A 14,769-nucleotide genomic window follows, 5' to 3' on the forward strand; every position below is an offset into this window, starting at 1 on the left:
AGATTCTCGGGAGGGCTAAATCGGGCATAAATCGGGCCAAAAATCCTGTAGTCTGAGCCAGCCTACGCATGACAGGCTGTGCATGACAGCTGATGTGTTTTGCAGACAAACAAGCAAAAAACTTTATTTTTTCCCCCCTTTCTTTGTGGGTGTGCCAGCTGCCTGTGTGGGTGGCATTGGCACACCCAGGCGCACCCGTAGCTATGCCATAGCTCTGAACTGGTCATCCGTCATTGATTGAAACAATTTATTTCAAACAGTTAAAAACAATACATAAAGTGAAAAAAACCAGTAAACATAAAAGTCTGATAGACTTCATCAAAAGGAAAATACGTAAACTCAAACATAAAAAAGGCAAACTGTTTGAAAAGGGGCAGGAAGAAGCCTAGGCTTATCGAGTCCTGCCCCAATTCATTCATAAACCAATTCATACATACCTATATATGCATATCCCAAATCCCACCCTCCTCCATACACGCTCATGTATACATGTATACACATACATACATACATGCATATATATGTATGTATATATACAACATATACAAACTTACCCATACACACACAATATCATAAATCCACCCACATATCCCTTATCAATACTTATTCCTAATAATGCATTCCAATATTACCCCAATAACCCAATGCTTTGGTATTAACTTGTGTTGAACCAATACATCTAAGAATTTATCCAATGTACACAACATTTCTATACAGAATGTATATTACAATATAATATACATCATGCACACCATATAGTATACATTATATGCATAATAACTTCATTACACATACAATAATTTTTATACATATATGTATATTAATGTACAGAATACACATCAGACCAGGCACACACACCCACCAATAACACAGTAATACTCTACCAGGAAGAAAAAAGGACATTGCCAAAAAACAGCAAGAATCCGAGTACACAGACGACGTCAACCTTGCCAGTGGCCTTGTGGTTTGAGTGTCCGTCCTGACACTGGGAGGTTGTGAGTTCGATCCCCGGCCGAGTCATACCAAAGACTATAAAAATGGAACCCATTTGCCTCCCTGCTTGGCACTCAGCATCAAAGGGTTGGAATTGGGGGGTTAGATCACCATATGATTCCCGCTCTGCTGCCGCTCACCGCTCCCCCAGGGGATACCGCTCCCCCAGGGGATACCGCTCCCCCAGGGGATGGGTCAAATGCAGAGAACAAATTTTGCACACTCAGGTGTGTGACAATCAGTGGGACTTTACCTTTACCTTTACCTTACCTGGGTACATTTGAAATCCTTGTTCATCTCAGCCATTGATCTAGTAGCCCCAGCTAGATCTGTCAGAGTAAAGCAGAGATCCCACCCATGGTTCAATCAGGAGATTTGTGAAGCCATCTGCACTAGAGATAAAGCTTTGTCTGTCTTTAAACAATCTAGGGATCAAGCAGATTTCCTTCTGTTTAAAAATCTTAGGAATCTTAGGAGGTTCAGCTCAAAGTCAGAGAGGCTAAATCTAACTATTTCTCTGACCAGATTATGGAGAATAAGGATAACCCAAAGGCATTGTGGAAAACCCTAAAAAGTTTGGGTTGTACAACCAAATCCAATATTAACTCCAGTCCTTGCTTATCCCTGCAGGTTGATGGGAAGATTGTCAGTAACAAGAAACAAATTGCAGATCACTTTAACAACTTTTTTTTACTTCAATTGCTCGAAAACCTGTTGATTGCCTGCCCTCTGGGTCTGGCCCTGTAACTTTTGGCCAGGACCGTCTCCTTGATTTTTACGCACGATTGGGTGTTACACCCAACAATTTCTCGTTTAAACCTGTCTCGGTTGAAAGCATCGCCAAACTTTTAAAAGGCCTCAAGTGTGCTAAAGCCACGGGTCTTGACAACATTTCAGCGAGGTTCCTTAAGGATGCGGCCGACTCTATAGCACCATTTGTTGCTTATATTGTTAACCTCTCCCTGGCACAAGGCATTGTCCCAGATGACATGAAACATGCTAAAACAATTCCTCTTTTTTAAGAAAGGTTGCAGGTCTGACCCAGGCAACTACAGGCCGATTTCGATTCTCAGTGTCACTTCCAAGGTCCTTGAAAAAGTAATTCACGAACAGCTGTATGAGTATTTAAACGACTCTAAACTGTTATTCAAATTCCAGTCTGGATTCAGAAAGTCTCACTCTACCGATTCCTGCCTGCTTTTCTTAACAGATTTTATTAGAACAGAAATGGATGCTGCAAGCTCTGCGGCATGATTTTGATCGATCTTCAAAAGACCTTTGACACTGTTGACCACGATTTGCTCTTTTCTAAATTGTCTGCTTTAGGCGTTAGCCCCCCTTGTCTGAGATGGTTCATCTCCTACCTTACAGGTAGAGATCAAAAATTGTCTTTCATTGTCAAATATTCACTGCCTGGCCTGTGACCTGTGGGGTCCCGGAGGAGAGTGTCTTAGGCCCTTTATTATTTTTAATTTACATTAATGACCTGCAAACTGCCTGCAATGTCAACATGTTTCTGTATGCCGATAATTCTGCGATCCTGTCCTCTGACAAGGACGTGGAGAGGCTTCAAGCTACTCTTTGTGAGGAATTTAAGAAAATAAAATCCTGGCTTACAGATAACAAACTTTCCCTTCATATGGCCAAAACAGAATATGTTATTTTCGGTTCTAAACCCAGGTTATGCAAATTGGTCTCGCCTACTATTGTTCTTGAGGGCCAGTCCTTTGCAGCAAAAGCCTCAGTCAGCTATTTAGGCTGCCACCTAGACAGTAGCTATAGGAGGCGATACCATGGCCCTAAAAACAATTCGTAAGGTGATTGGCCGAACTAAGTTTCTGGCCAGAAAAGCCCCTTTTCTAGACCAGGCCAGTCTTTTTCTGTTAGCCAACTCTCTTGTTTCCTCTTGCTTTGATTATGCTATCTCTTCTTGGTACGGAGGTCTGACCAAGGTTTTAAAGGAGAAACTGCAGGTTTCCCAGAACCAATTAGTAAGGCTAACTCTAGGTCTAGCCCCTAGAGACCATGTGGGAAAAGAACTCTTCCAGAAGTTGGGCTGGCTCCCCTTGGATGCTAGATATGTCCAGCTCCAACTTAACATAGTCCATAACATCTATAACAACAGGACAGGGCCCCTGACTATCTCAGCAGTCACTTTCAGAGGAGTGGAGATACACACTCCCACAACACTAGAGCCAGTACTGCTGACTTGCGTCTACCTGGCTTTAAAACAAACTTAAGTAAGTGCTCCTCATTTATCGGGGCTACAAACTGGAACATGTTGCCCCTCCACTTAAAATGTACAAGCAGCCATGTGTTTTTAAGTAACTGTTAATTATTTTCATGATTGTATTGCTTTTTTATACCTGTTTAAGACTTAAGGACCACAATGGAAATAAGTCTTGACTTTATTGTGCTTTATCCTTGATGTTATTCCTTGAGATTCGTGTCTGTACTTTGTTTAGTACATTGTATTTCAATTTGTAACCATCAAATCAAATCAAATCAAATCAAGCACTTGATGGTGTCATGTAAAGACACGTTTAATGGGGGAGAAGCCTTCAGCAGACCTGGCTCTAGGTGGCCATTCATCTGCCTTGAGCGGGAGGGTAGAGAGATTTTATTTTATTTTATTTTATTTTATTTTATTATGGATATAAAAAAACAACACAATGTGAAAGTGCAATCACTTATTTCCAACATGGTCCCTGTTGTTACAGTAAGAACAGGACCTACAATGAATTACAATATACACCCAACATATAATGTACATTACAGGTTAAATAAACAATGCAAAGAAAAACAATAGATATACAGTAAGTGCAAGATTTCGTGGTAGGATAGAGAAAGAGAGAGAGGGAGGGAGGGAGGGGGAGAGAGAGGGAGGGGAGAGAGAGAGGGAGGGAGGGAGAGAAAGAGAGAGGGAGGGAGGGAGGGGGAGAGAGAGGGGGAGGGAGGGGGAGAGAGAGGGAGGGGAGAGAGAGAAAAAGAGAGGGAGGGAGGGAGGGAGGGGGAGAGAGAGAGGGAGAGAAAGAGGGAGGGGAGAAAGGGAGAGAGGGGTGGAGGGAGAGAGAGAGAGAGAGGGGCTAGAGCATACATGGGCAACATACGGCCCGCGGGCCGTATGTTGCCGCGGGCGCCCCCTGTGTGGCCCGCGATGGAATTGCAAAAAAAAAAAAAAAAAATTTTTTTTTTTTACAGTGCACTTGAACGCAACATGCAATATACCCGCTGAATAAGTGTCCAAATGTTCATGTCATTCTGGGCAATACTCTTCTGTTATAGCATTTCAGTCTGAAATATGGAATATCTTTCAATAATATTTATGACTAAAAGGCTAAAAGTAATCTCATGTTTAAGAAATGACTGTTCGAAATTGAAGTAGAAATTTAAATAATTAACTTGTTGGTTTTGGATTTATTTAGCTTCAAGAGTGCGTTTTTGTTCTTGTGTGACCCTCAACACAGGCTTTGAGAATCCCGGGCCGCTTACTGATACTTATGCTTAAATTAACCCACTCATATTCTGGTTTATTTCAAGAAAAACATTTCGGCTAGTGGAAATTCTAATTGGCTGGTAACTTTAAAATCTAGCAGCCATATTGGCAGGTGGTGAAAAAAGTTAATTTCAAGCCCTGCAGGGAGAGCAGGTGGTGACATAAGAGTGAGTGAGGAAAAGGATCAAATATTGGTGGTTAAGACTGAATAATGACATCACAATTGTTAATTTAAAATGAGTTATTCCTCTAAACCTGGCTTCAAATGCCCCAAATTTTTCGTGCTGGCGCCGTTCAGCCCTCAGCAAAATCTGGTAGCGAGGACATTTTTTGTGGCCCTCTCTATCATCAAAGTTGCCCATCCATGGGTTACGGCATGACAATATTTGTTCGGCCCCCGGCAACAATCTGGGTTTCTCATGTGGCCCCCCATGAAAAATAGTTGCCCACCCCTGGGCTAGAGGGAGAGACCACGTTGCACAGTAGTGCAGCAATCACAATACCATTCACACTGTAGTAGAAGTACATAATAATGCACAGTAGTAATAATCATAACAATAGTAATAGACTATCGTTATTACTATAGAAATAGGAATAATGATAACAATAATGATAATATCCCCTGCCTTTCTCTTTCTCACTTGCTCTCTCTCATCTTCCCCACTCTCCCCATAAGTCTCTCGCCCTGAATTGTCAGTTGTTTTTGTGACGGTGATGGTGGTGGTGGTGGTTGTACTGCTGACCGTCATTCTGCTGCTGCTCTACAAGTGGAAGACAAAGAGGGAAAGTGAGTCTCTCTCACTCACTCACACACACACACACACACACACACACACACACACACACACACACACACACACACCTTTGTGCTCCCTGTCCACAGGTTCGAACCCCAGGGGAAACTCAGATAGCAGAAATTTGCAGGTGAGTTTTTCTTTTTTCTTTGTATCTATTTTCACTGTCATTGTTGGTTTCTGCCATGGCTTCTAAAACCTAAAGTATGTTGGTTGGATTTTTCTTGACATGTCGCTGTAGGTGTATGTAAAATTACAGTTCCACTTGTAAAATTACAGTTCCACTTGTAAAAGTAGCACTGTTATGTTTTTGTTTTTTTTACCTATATTTATACAGGGGGAGTCTCACTGAGAGCAATGCTCTCTTTTTCAGGAGTGCCCTGTTCACATTCACACACACATTCATACCTGGAAGCTGACCAGTACAACCACAGTCTGATCTGCTGGCCACTGATCAGCTCCACTGGAGCAGTTGGGGTTAAGGGCCTTGCTCAAGGGCACCTCAGTGGTGGTAATGAGGGAGGGGCAAGCGCTGCCTTTTCACTTTCCCCACCCAGATTTATCCTGCCGGTCCCGGGGATTGAACCGACGACCTTCCGGTCACAAGCTCGCTTCTCTAACCATTGGGCCACCACTCCCAAGCACTAGTGTTAGCACTAGTACAAACTATTATGCTTTAAAACAGAGAAAACATAATATAATCTGTTGAATAACAATAAATAAATAAACTGCTTGGTAAAATTAGCATAAAGTGGCATGGTCGGGTGAGTTGAATTCCGGTTATTGAGGTGTTGAAACAAGCTTGGATGGATTCCCTGATTGATGCATAACTGCAGAACATGCAGGACTGTTCATTTTCTATCCTTTAAAATTTGCATAATATAAATATATAGTGTGTAGTTAATGCAGAACAGATGTACCGTACATGCAAGATGTAGGACTGTTTCCATGGTTATCACTGTATTTGAGGTGTGCTGTCACGTCTTGTCACCTTGCTAAACTTCACATTGTTTGTTGCAGATTCCCATGAATAAGAACTCTGCTCCAGCATCCACACCCAATCCAGACTCCACCTACCAGAGCCTCAATCCAGCCACCATGGATCAGGACCAGTCATGCTCTCCTGTCAGACAGGTAATGTCAACATCAGAGATGCTTTGCTACAAGCAGAAGCTGCAGGAGCTACTGAAGATACAGATGCAGCCACCTTGAATTGGCGGCTGATCCCTGATAGGTCCTTGGCACATTAAACAAAGATAACACAGAAACTTAATATACTTAAATTTAACTCAACTAATCATAACTTTAACCAATTCAATCTCTTAATAAACAATATAGCTTTTTTTTTCTAAAGCAATGTCCCCTATGATGCAACAAAGTCAGTGTTGGGAGTAACGCGTTACTTTAACACGTTACTGTAATCACATTACATTTGTCGGTAACGAGTAGTGTAAGGCACTACAGGCTCTATCATCGCAAAGGCGGTAATTTTGCGAATAGCGCCGGGCAGAGCCTTAATTGTGGGCGTCGGCCCGCTGTGCAAACCTCCAGGCATGTTTATGCCCAAAACTATTCACAGGTGTGATCATGTACATCCTTAACTCATTGAGTGCCAGCCACTTTTGGAAAACGGATGCTCCCAGTGCCAGCCCTTTCAGAGCGTTTTCAGTGATAACTCAAGACCCACAGAATATTGTTTGATATTACTATGTAAACACCGAACACGCCCAAAGAACGATGAGACTCTCTTGTATCATCAGCAAAAAAAAGTTTATTGATATCATTTTCCGTTCTTTAGTTATCAGCCAGAGAAGATAGGTTGATTTCACCAAAAACAGATGTTTCAAACTAGAAGCTGAGATAATGAGCCTTTTGTGAAATGAAGCATTTCAAGCACATCACTGACTCTGAAGCTAATATTTTCTGATGTAGTGACACCTCAAAAATAATTTCCTTCAATAAAAGAGCGAAAACAAAGGAATTTTGATGGCAAAATAATATTTTTTAGCTGCAACCAGCAGCGCTGGCCCCTGCGTGGTCTTGATTTACTGCTGGTGGGCATCAGATATTCTAGCTTGTGTTTGCCAATCTGTCTGTCCATCGAGCCTGCTGTCTGGTTCGGTGTTGTATGGTGCCCTGCGTGCCCCACCCCCCTCAACTGCACACTCCTCCTCCGTGGGAGTGTCTCTGGTGGCTCTCTGCTCTAAATTTTCCACTGCATGTTTCAAAGTGCGCTGCACCCAGCCTATTTTCACAGCACTCTGCCGTTTTTGTCGCCGGCTCCCAGCGCTTCCAGCTGAGAATAATTTATCTTTTCAGAAAGACGCTGGTGTCGGGTGCTCCTTTTCTGGCAACTAATCATGTGGAGGGGCTATCGCAACAGACAGAAAGGCTCAATTGTGGGAGCAGATTGGCACAGGTAACGTTACAGCATGCATCGGTTTCTGTGTGCCCAGTGCCCACGGCTTCTTCTCTGTTTTTTTCCTCACCTTTCTCTAATCTGGAGAGCACTGTCGCCACCTAATGGGTCCGTAAAATAGCTATACACCTTCAACATCCCCCATATTTTTACAGGAGATGCATCAGGCTTTGATCCACGTCCCACCGTCAAAAAACGCAATTGACGTCTTTAGACGTCATTGGCACTCTACGTTACTATTTGAATGGACGTCTTTAGACGTCATTGGCACTCAATGAGTTAAAAGCCACAGCGTCACGTCTGTGACAGCCTGCGGATGAGACGCAGCTTCCAACACGCTGAGTGCAGGGTGCTTTTACTGAGACATAGGGCAAGGGGAATTAGAGATGAGAAAGGCAGACTTCATACATGACAAGCAGGCCAATAGTTTCCTAAAGCACAATGCTACAAATGACAGTCAAAATAATCCATCTGGGGGAAGGCAATTCTGGGAAAGTGGAAAAAAAACAAGGATGAACTAGTTCAGATTCAATATAAACGAAATTCCATTTGAAACACATAAAAGGGCTGCCGTACAGTTACGCAGTGAATATCCCCATGGTGTTATTACTGTATGTCCCAAAGCGTGCGCTTACTGTAATTAGACGATTCATTCATATAGACTACATACACATGTAAAAATATTTGTTTCTTTACTAGGGATGTGTGATAATTTAATTCTAGCCTATTTCAATATGAGAAATTGTCCACTCTGTTTAAGCTATTGACAGCGGTCACGCCATCCGCGCTGTGGAGAAGCTGGTCTTGCATGCGTGCAATTGCAGGGAAAGAGGTTACTGTACTGGCCGGCACAACTTTCTCAAAAGTAATCTATTGTTATATACACCTAACACCACAGACCTGTATGGTCGGGAAATATGTAGGCTAATAAAACTATGACAAACAAATTATCATTTTTAAATCAAGGTGTGATTTTTTTCTGCAATGTAGTTGAAAATCAACGTGGCATTCTGAGGAGGGGGGTATGTGCACACGAGGTGTTGGAGAGAGAGGGACATCCATGCCATGCATAATGTAGACAAGCGAGGATTTTCTGCACTGGGTGGAGAATACTACGTGCACTCAGGCACAGTGGGTTTTTTAGCGCTAAGACCTGCTATTAGGTGGTCTTAAAATTGCGTCCACGCAAGGGATTTTTTCCTAACACTACGCAGAAGCGCCTGGTTTGGCATGGGCGATGCCCAAACCTGTGTTTACGCTCGGAACCTGGTGATGGTATCAAATGTGCAAAAATTACATTTGCGGGAGGGAGACGATAACATAAGAAGCGCGCAAAGGCCATTATTTTGCACGGACACACTTGGGCCACGCCTACACCTGTGTCTGCGCTTTAGGCAAAACTGAATGGTGGAAGTAGACGATAGCGTAAGACGCAGGGAAGATGGCATAAGAGGGACGCAAACTGCTGCACAAACGATGGCAGAGTAGAGTAGAGTAGAGGAGGGGGTAAACCAGATTAAACTTTGCATCGTGCACAGGATAGTAAATAATGTAGTGCCAACGTACCTCTTAACTCATTGGCTGCCAGCCATTTCTGGAAAACGGACGCTCCCAGTGCCAGCCCTTTCAGAGCGTTTTCAGTGATTTCTCAAGACCCACAGAATATTGTGTGATATTATGTGATATGTAAACACCGAACACGCCCAAAAACGATGAGACTCTCTTGTATCATCAGCAAAAAAAGTTTATTTATATCATTTTCCGTTCTTTAGTTATCAGCAGTAGAAGATAGGTTGGTTTCACCAAAAACAGATGTTTCAAACTAGAACCTGAGATAATGAGCCTTTTGTGAAATGAAGCATTTCAAGCACATCACTGACTCTGAAGCTAATATTTTCTGATGTACTGACACCTCAAATATCTGAACAGTAATTTCCTTCAATAAAACAGCAAAAACAAAGGAATTTTGATGGCGAAATAATATTTTTTAGCTGCAACCAGCAGCGCTGGCCCCTGCGTGCGCAGACCCTACACCTTCTTGCTGGTCTTGATTTACTGCTGGTGGGCATCAGGTATTCCAGCTTGTGTTTGCCAATCTGTCCATCGAGCCTGCTGTCTGGGTCGGTGTTGTATGGTGCCCTGCGTGCCCCACCCCCCTCAACTGCAAACTCCTCCTCCGTGGGAGTGTCTCTGGTGGCTCTCTGCTGTGTTTGCTCTGAACTTTCTGCTGCACGTTTCAAAGTGCGCTGCACCCAGCGTCTATTTTCACAGCGCTCCGCCGTTTTTGTGCGCCGGCTCCCAGCGCTCCCAGCTGAGAATAATTTAACTTTTCAGAAAGACGCTGGTGTCGGGTGCTCCTTTTCTGGCAACTAATCATATGGATCGCAACAGAGACAGAAAGGCTCAATTGTGGGAGCAGATTGGCTGCTGTTCACAGCTAACGTTACAGCATGCATCGGTTTCCGTTTCCCCACGGCTTCTTCTACTCTTTTTTCTCATCTTTCTCTAATCCGGAGAGCACTGTCGCCACCTAATGGGTCCGTAAAATAGCTTATACACCTTCAAAATCCCCCATATTTTTACAGGAGATGCATCAGGCTTTGATCCACGTCCCACCGTCAAAAAACGCAATTGACGTCTTTAGACGTCAATGGCACTCTACGTTACTATTTGAATTGACGTCTTTAGACGTCAATGGCACTCAATGAGTTAAATTATTTTAGAAAAGCCAGGGATGTGCACGGCTACACCACGAGGGGGAGCTCCACCGACTTTGTTCCAGTCAGGTGTAAAAGGTGTGTATGTCCTCCTGATTAGGATAGGGATTTGTGCTGATATGTGGGCATATGTAAGGTTTAATGTTGTTAACTGGCAATTACGTGATGCATCTCAGGCGATGTTGACGACTAACGCACAATTAATGTAACGAGTAGTGTAACGAATGACTTGCTCCAGGGAGTAATTAAGTAAAGTAAGTCATTACTGGTTTTTAAAGTAATGTGTAATGTGTAATATCGTCGCTGTGCAATGAAAGCCACGTATCTCCAAATCGCCAACTTTTCAGGAAATGGGAAAAACCCCGTGCTCATAAAATACTGAACACCACGTTGTCATATTTGACACATGTCTTCATTGTAGACAGTTTATCGCTGAATGTGTCATTACATTATAAATATCTTACCTGAATAAGCTCAAATGCTGTTACAGGATAATCACACGGAGTCTGAAGCACTTTCTGGCGGCCAGACAGCAGCGTGTGGGAGCCTGCCTTTTAGAGCGCGCGCACGAGCCGCTGTGCTCCAGGCAGCGGGGACGCGCGGCGGATCGCTTCACTCTGCCAAGCCGAGGAGAGTGGCTCTGTCATGGGTTGAGCAGTCCCGGAGTAACGTGACATTATTCTTGTCAGAAACAACTGCGATTTGCATACTTTAAATGAGTTTGCAGCCCAAGGACAACCCGAAAACACCTTATTGATCTATTTACGTCAGACGATGCCAGAATCACACAAAACCAAGCCGAAACACAGCCGGCATTCGGGTCAGCAGCTGCCTGGTGACTTTTCTGGGGAAGTCCTCATGAGGTGGGGCGGAGCATGGAGGTCTGACTGTCACATACGTGAGGTGATGGGCGGGTCTAGCATCCAATGGTGGTACGTGTTACATACTTTACCCAGTAAAACGTGTTTTTATTGGTCATTTAGACGCCAAAACCTGCCAGTAGATGCAGGAGAATGGATATATTCCATTTATACTCAAAAGTAAAAATCATAAAAAATGGACTTAGGTGGTTTTCATTGCACAGCGACGATATATTACATTTTTGAGTAACGACCCCAAACAGTGAACAAAGTACAGTTCTTTGCATGACATCTAGCCGGCTGGGATCCAGCTGGGAGTGCCAGTTCAAGGTGTCTGCCACTGTATGGTGATGCAACTTCTTCCTCATGGTGGTCTTCCTTGGTGACAGGTGGTCAGAGCATTCACATTGTTGGGAAACTTCAAAATATTCAGTAGGTATCTCAGGGTCACAAGTGTTTGGCCCCTCAGCCTGTAGGCTAGACCTCGCATGAGGGGGGCTGCCAAGAGCAAATTATCCTTTGCCTACAGAAGGGTTCCAAATGCGAGCTCTCGTCAACACAACCATCTTGAGCTGGTCTAAGCTGCCATGGCTCAATCTCCCTAGTGTAACGCCCAGGCCACGGTGTGGCCTGCTGTATGTGTGTGATTTCTGAGGAGTAAACTCAGTGGACCTTTTATAGAGAAAGGAGTTTGTTATGGTTTTCCCATGTGTATTAGTCTGTCTTCTCCCCACTTGTTGCCCATGTTCCCTTGTTAGTCGGTCTTAATTCCTCCCACCTGTTGCCTATGTGTCTCGTTAGTCTGCCCCATTACCTGAGTTCTCCCCACCAATCAGCTCTCCCGTTTTGCCCCCTGTGTTCCTGCCTCCCCAGCTGTCTCCCATGTTCCTGATTATCCCTTTGTGTATATATTGTCTCAGTCTGTGTGTTGTCCTTGTCGAATCATTGTCTATCTGTTCTCCGGTGTGGTATGTATCAGCAACCCTGTCCTAGTGATCTGTATGTTTTGACATTTTGTTCCTGAGTATAGCCTAGCCTCTGGCTAGTGGGTTTTGTTGTTTTGTTTTTGAATGATTCAGTAAAGACTTATTTTCTCCTAAAAACCTTGCCTGCCTGGTGTGCATTGCCTTGCCTGCTGCCTCTCTCTCCTCTGCATTTGGGTCCACACACTACACCATCTAACCATACCATGACAGAATGATTCGACCATAAAGATGGACCCAGCAGAGAAACGTCTTTTCATGGACAAAGTCGCCTTTGACCGGACAGTGACTCAGCTCATGGCCTCTCCTCACCATCTACAAGCATCATGGATGTAGGACATCACAGCCCAGCAATGCTGGTTGAAGGAGAGGCCATGGGTGAGTCACTTTGTCCCCCACCTGGATATTGTCAAGGCTAGACTGCAAGAATATCTGCACCCACACTCCAAGTCTCCGTCTCAGCCCTGTGTTAAACCCAACCAGGCCACTGAACCCAAGAAAATTACAATTTTTCAGTTTTTGGCGCAAGAGGCAGCCCGTTGCGCAGAGCAGCTAGTTCACCAGCAGCCGCCCCCAGCCCTGAACCCTTACTGGGGTACCCGCCTGGCTCGGGGTGGTCCTCTAAGCCTCAGGTCCCAGCAGCAGAAGCCCCAGCATCGGCGGCGCCACAAGGGTAAGCCATCACTGCCCAGTGTCATAGAGCCCTCACTGCCCAGTGTCAGAGCCCTCGCTGCCCAGTGTCATAGAGCCCTCGCTGCCCAGTGTCATAGAGCCCTCACTGCCCAGTGTCATAGAGCCCTCACTGCCCAGTGCTACAGAGCCCTCACTGCCCAGTGCTACTGAGCCCTCACTGCCCAGTGCTACAGAGCCCTCACTGCCCAGTGCCACAGAGCCCTCACTGCCCAGTTCTACAGAGCCCTCACTGCCCAGTTCTACAGAGCCCTCACTGCCCAGTGCTAGGGAGCCTCCAGTCTCTGCTCCCCATGGTCTCATGGTCCTGGTGCGGTCTGTTCCTGGACTGCAGGGGCCACCAGTTCCGACAGCCCGCAAACGTTCTCTTCTTGTGTTGCGGGAGCCACCGGTTCCTGCACCCCGCAAGCTTCCTGTTTCTGTGCTACGGGAGCCACCGGTTCCGGCGCCACGCAGACTTCCTGTGCTACGGGAGGCACCGGTTCCTGCGCCCCGCAGACTTCCTGTGCTACGGGAGCCACCGGTTCCTGCGCCCCGCAGACTTCCTGTGCTACGGGAGCCACCGGTTCCGGCGCCCCGCAAGCTTCCTGTGTTGCGGGAGCCACCGGTTCCTGCGCCCCGCAGACTTCCTGTTCCTATGCTGCGGGAGCCACCGGCTCCGGCACCCCGCAAGCTTCCTGTTTCTGTGCTAAGGGAGCCACCGGTTCCTGCGCCCCGCAGACTTCCTGTGCTAAGGGAGCCACCAGTTCCTGCGCCCCGCAGACTTCCTGTGCTAAGGGAGCCACCGGTTCCTGCGCCCCGCAGACTTCCTGTTCTAAGGGAGCCACCGGTTCCTGCGCCCCGCAGACTTCCTGTGTTGCGGGAGCCACCGGTTCCTGCGCCCCGCAGACTTCCTGTGCTACGGGAGCCACCAGTTCCTGCGCCCCGCAGACTTCCTGTGCTATGGGAGCCCCGCAGACTTCCTGTGCTACGGGAGCCACCAGTTCCTGCACCCCGCAGACTTCCTGTGCTACAGGAGCCACCGGTTCCGGCGCCCCGCAAGCTTCCTGTGTTGCGGGAGCCACCAGTTCCTGCGCGCCGCAGACTTCCTGTTCCTGTGCTGCGGGAGCCACCAGTTCCGGCACCCTGCAAGCTTCCTGTGGTGCGGGAACTTCCTGTGCAGTGTGTGCCACTGGTCCCGGTGTCTCCCAGGTACTCTGGTCTTGTGTCTCTCAGCTCCAGCCCTGGTCTTCCGCCTCCTGACTCCAGTGCTGGCCTTCCGCCTCCTGGGTCCGGTCCTGGTCCTCCGCCTCCTGGCTCTGGTCCGGGTCCTCCGACTCCTGGCTCCGGTCCTGGTCCTCCGCCTCCTGGGTCCGGTCCTGGTTCTCCACCGCCTGGGTCCGGTCCTGGTCCTCCGCCGCCCGGGTCTGGTCCTGGTCCTCCGCCTCCTGGGTCCGGTCCTGGCCTTCCACCTCCTGGGTCCAGTCCTGGCGTTCCGCCTCCTGGGTCCGGTCCTGGCCTTCCGCCTCCTGGGTCCGGTCCTGGCGTTCCACCTCCTGGCTCCGGTCCTGGCATTCCGCCTCCTGGCTCTGGTCCGCGTGTTCCGCCTCCTGGCTCCGGTCCTGGCGTGCCGCCTCCTGGCTCCGGTCTGGGTCTTCTGCCTCCTGGCTCCGGTGCTGGCGTTCCGCTCCGGCCTGCCTGGTCTGCATTGCCTTGCCTGCTGCCTCTCTCTCCTCTGCATTTGGGTCCACACACTACACCATCTAACCTTACCATGACACCTAATGGCTTCCTTCAGTTGTTTTTGGTTCCAAGCCGACCTTCTGTAAGCAATGTTG

The 14,769-nt window shown here is 46.7% G+C and overlaps 2 protein-coding genes across 2 annotated transcripts in view; one reads left to right on the forward strand and one right to left on the reverse strand.

Moving 5' to 3' along the window:
• The window catches only part of LOC310792248 (uncharacterized protein), a gene marked incomplete at its 5' end in the record, with an annotated part of 31,178 nt that extends 29,826 nt beyond the window's left edge, over positions 1-1,352 (reverse strand). The window contains one exon of the mRNA XM_083653973.1: positions 1,349-1,352. Within this exon, the coding sequence (XP_083510099.1) occupies positions 1,349-1,352 (4 nt within the window). The remainder of the gene's footprint in view (positions 1-1,348) is intronic.
• The window catches only part of LOC310792249 (uncharacterized protein), a gene marked incomplete at its 3' end in the record, with an annotated part of 330,076 nt that overhangs the window by 287,496 nt on the left and 27,811 nt on the right, over positions 1-14,769 (forward strand). Inside the window, exons 3-4 of the mRNA XM_083653974.1 lie at positions 5,166-5,276; positions 5,373-5,413. Of these exons, the coding sequence (XP_083510100.1) occupies positions 5,204-5,276; positions 5,373-5,413 (114 nt within the window). The 5' untranslated portion in view covers positions 5,166-5,203. The remainder of the gene's footprint in view (positions 1-5,165; positions 5,277-5,372; positions 5,414-14,769) is intronic.

This window comes from Poromitra crassiceps (assembly GCF_964638095.1).
Source record: "Poromitra crassiceps genome assembly, chromosome: 17".
Taxonomy (NCBI): domain Eukaryota; kingdom Metazoa; phylum Chordata; class Actinopteri; order Beryciformes; family Melamphaidae; genus Poromitra; species Poromitra crassiceps.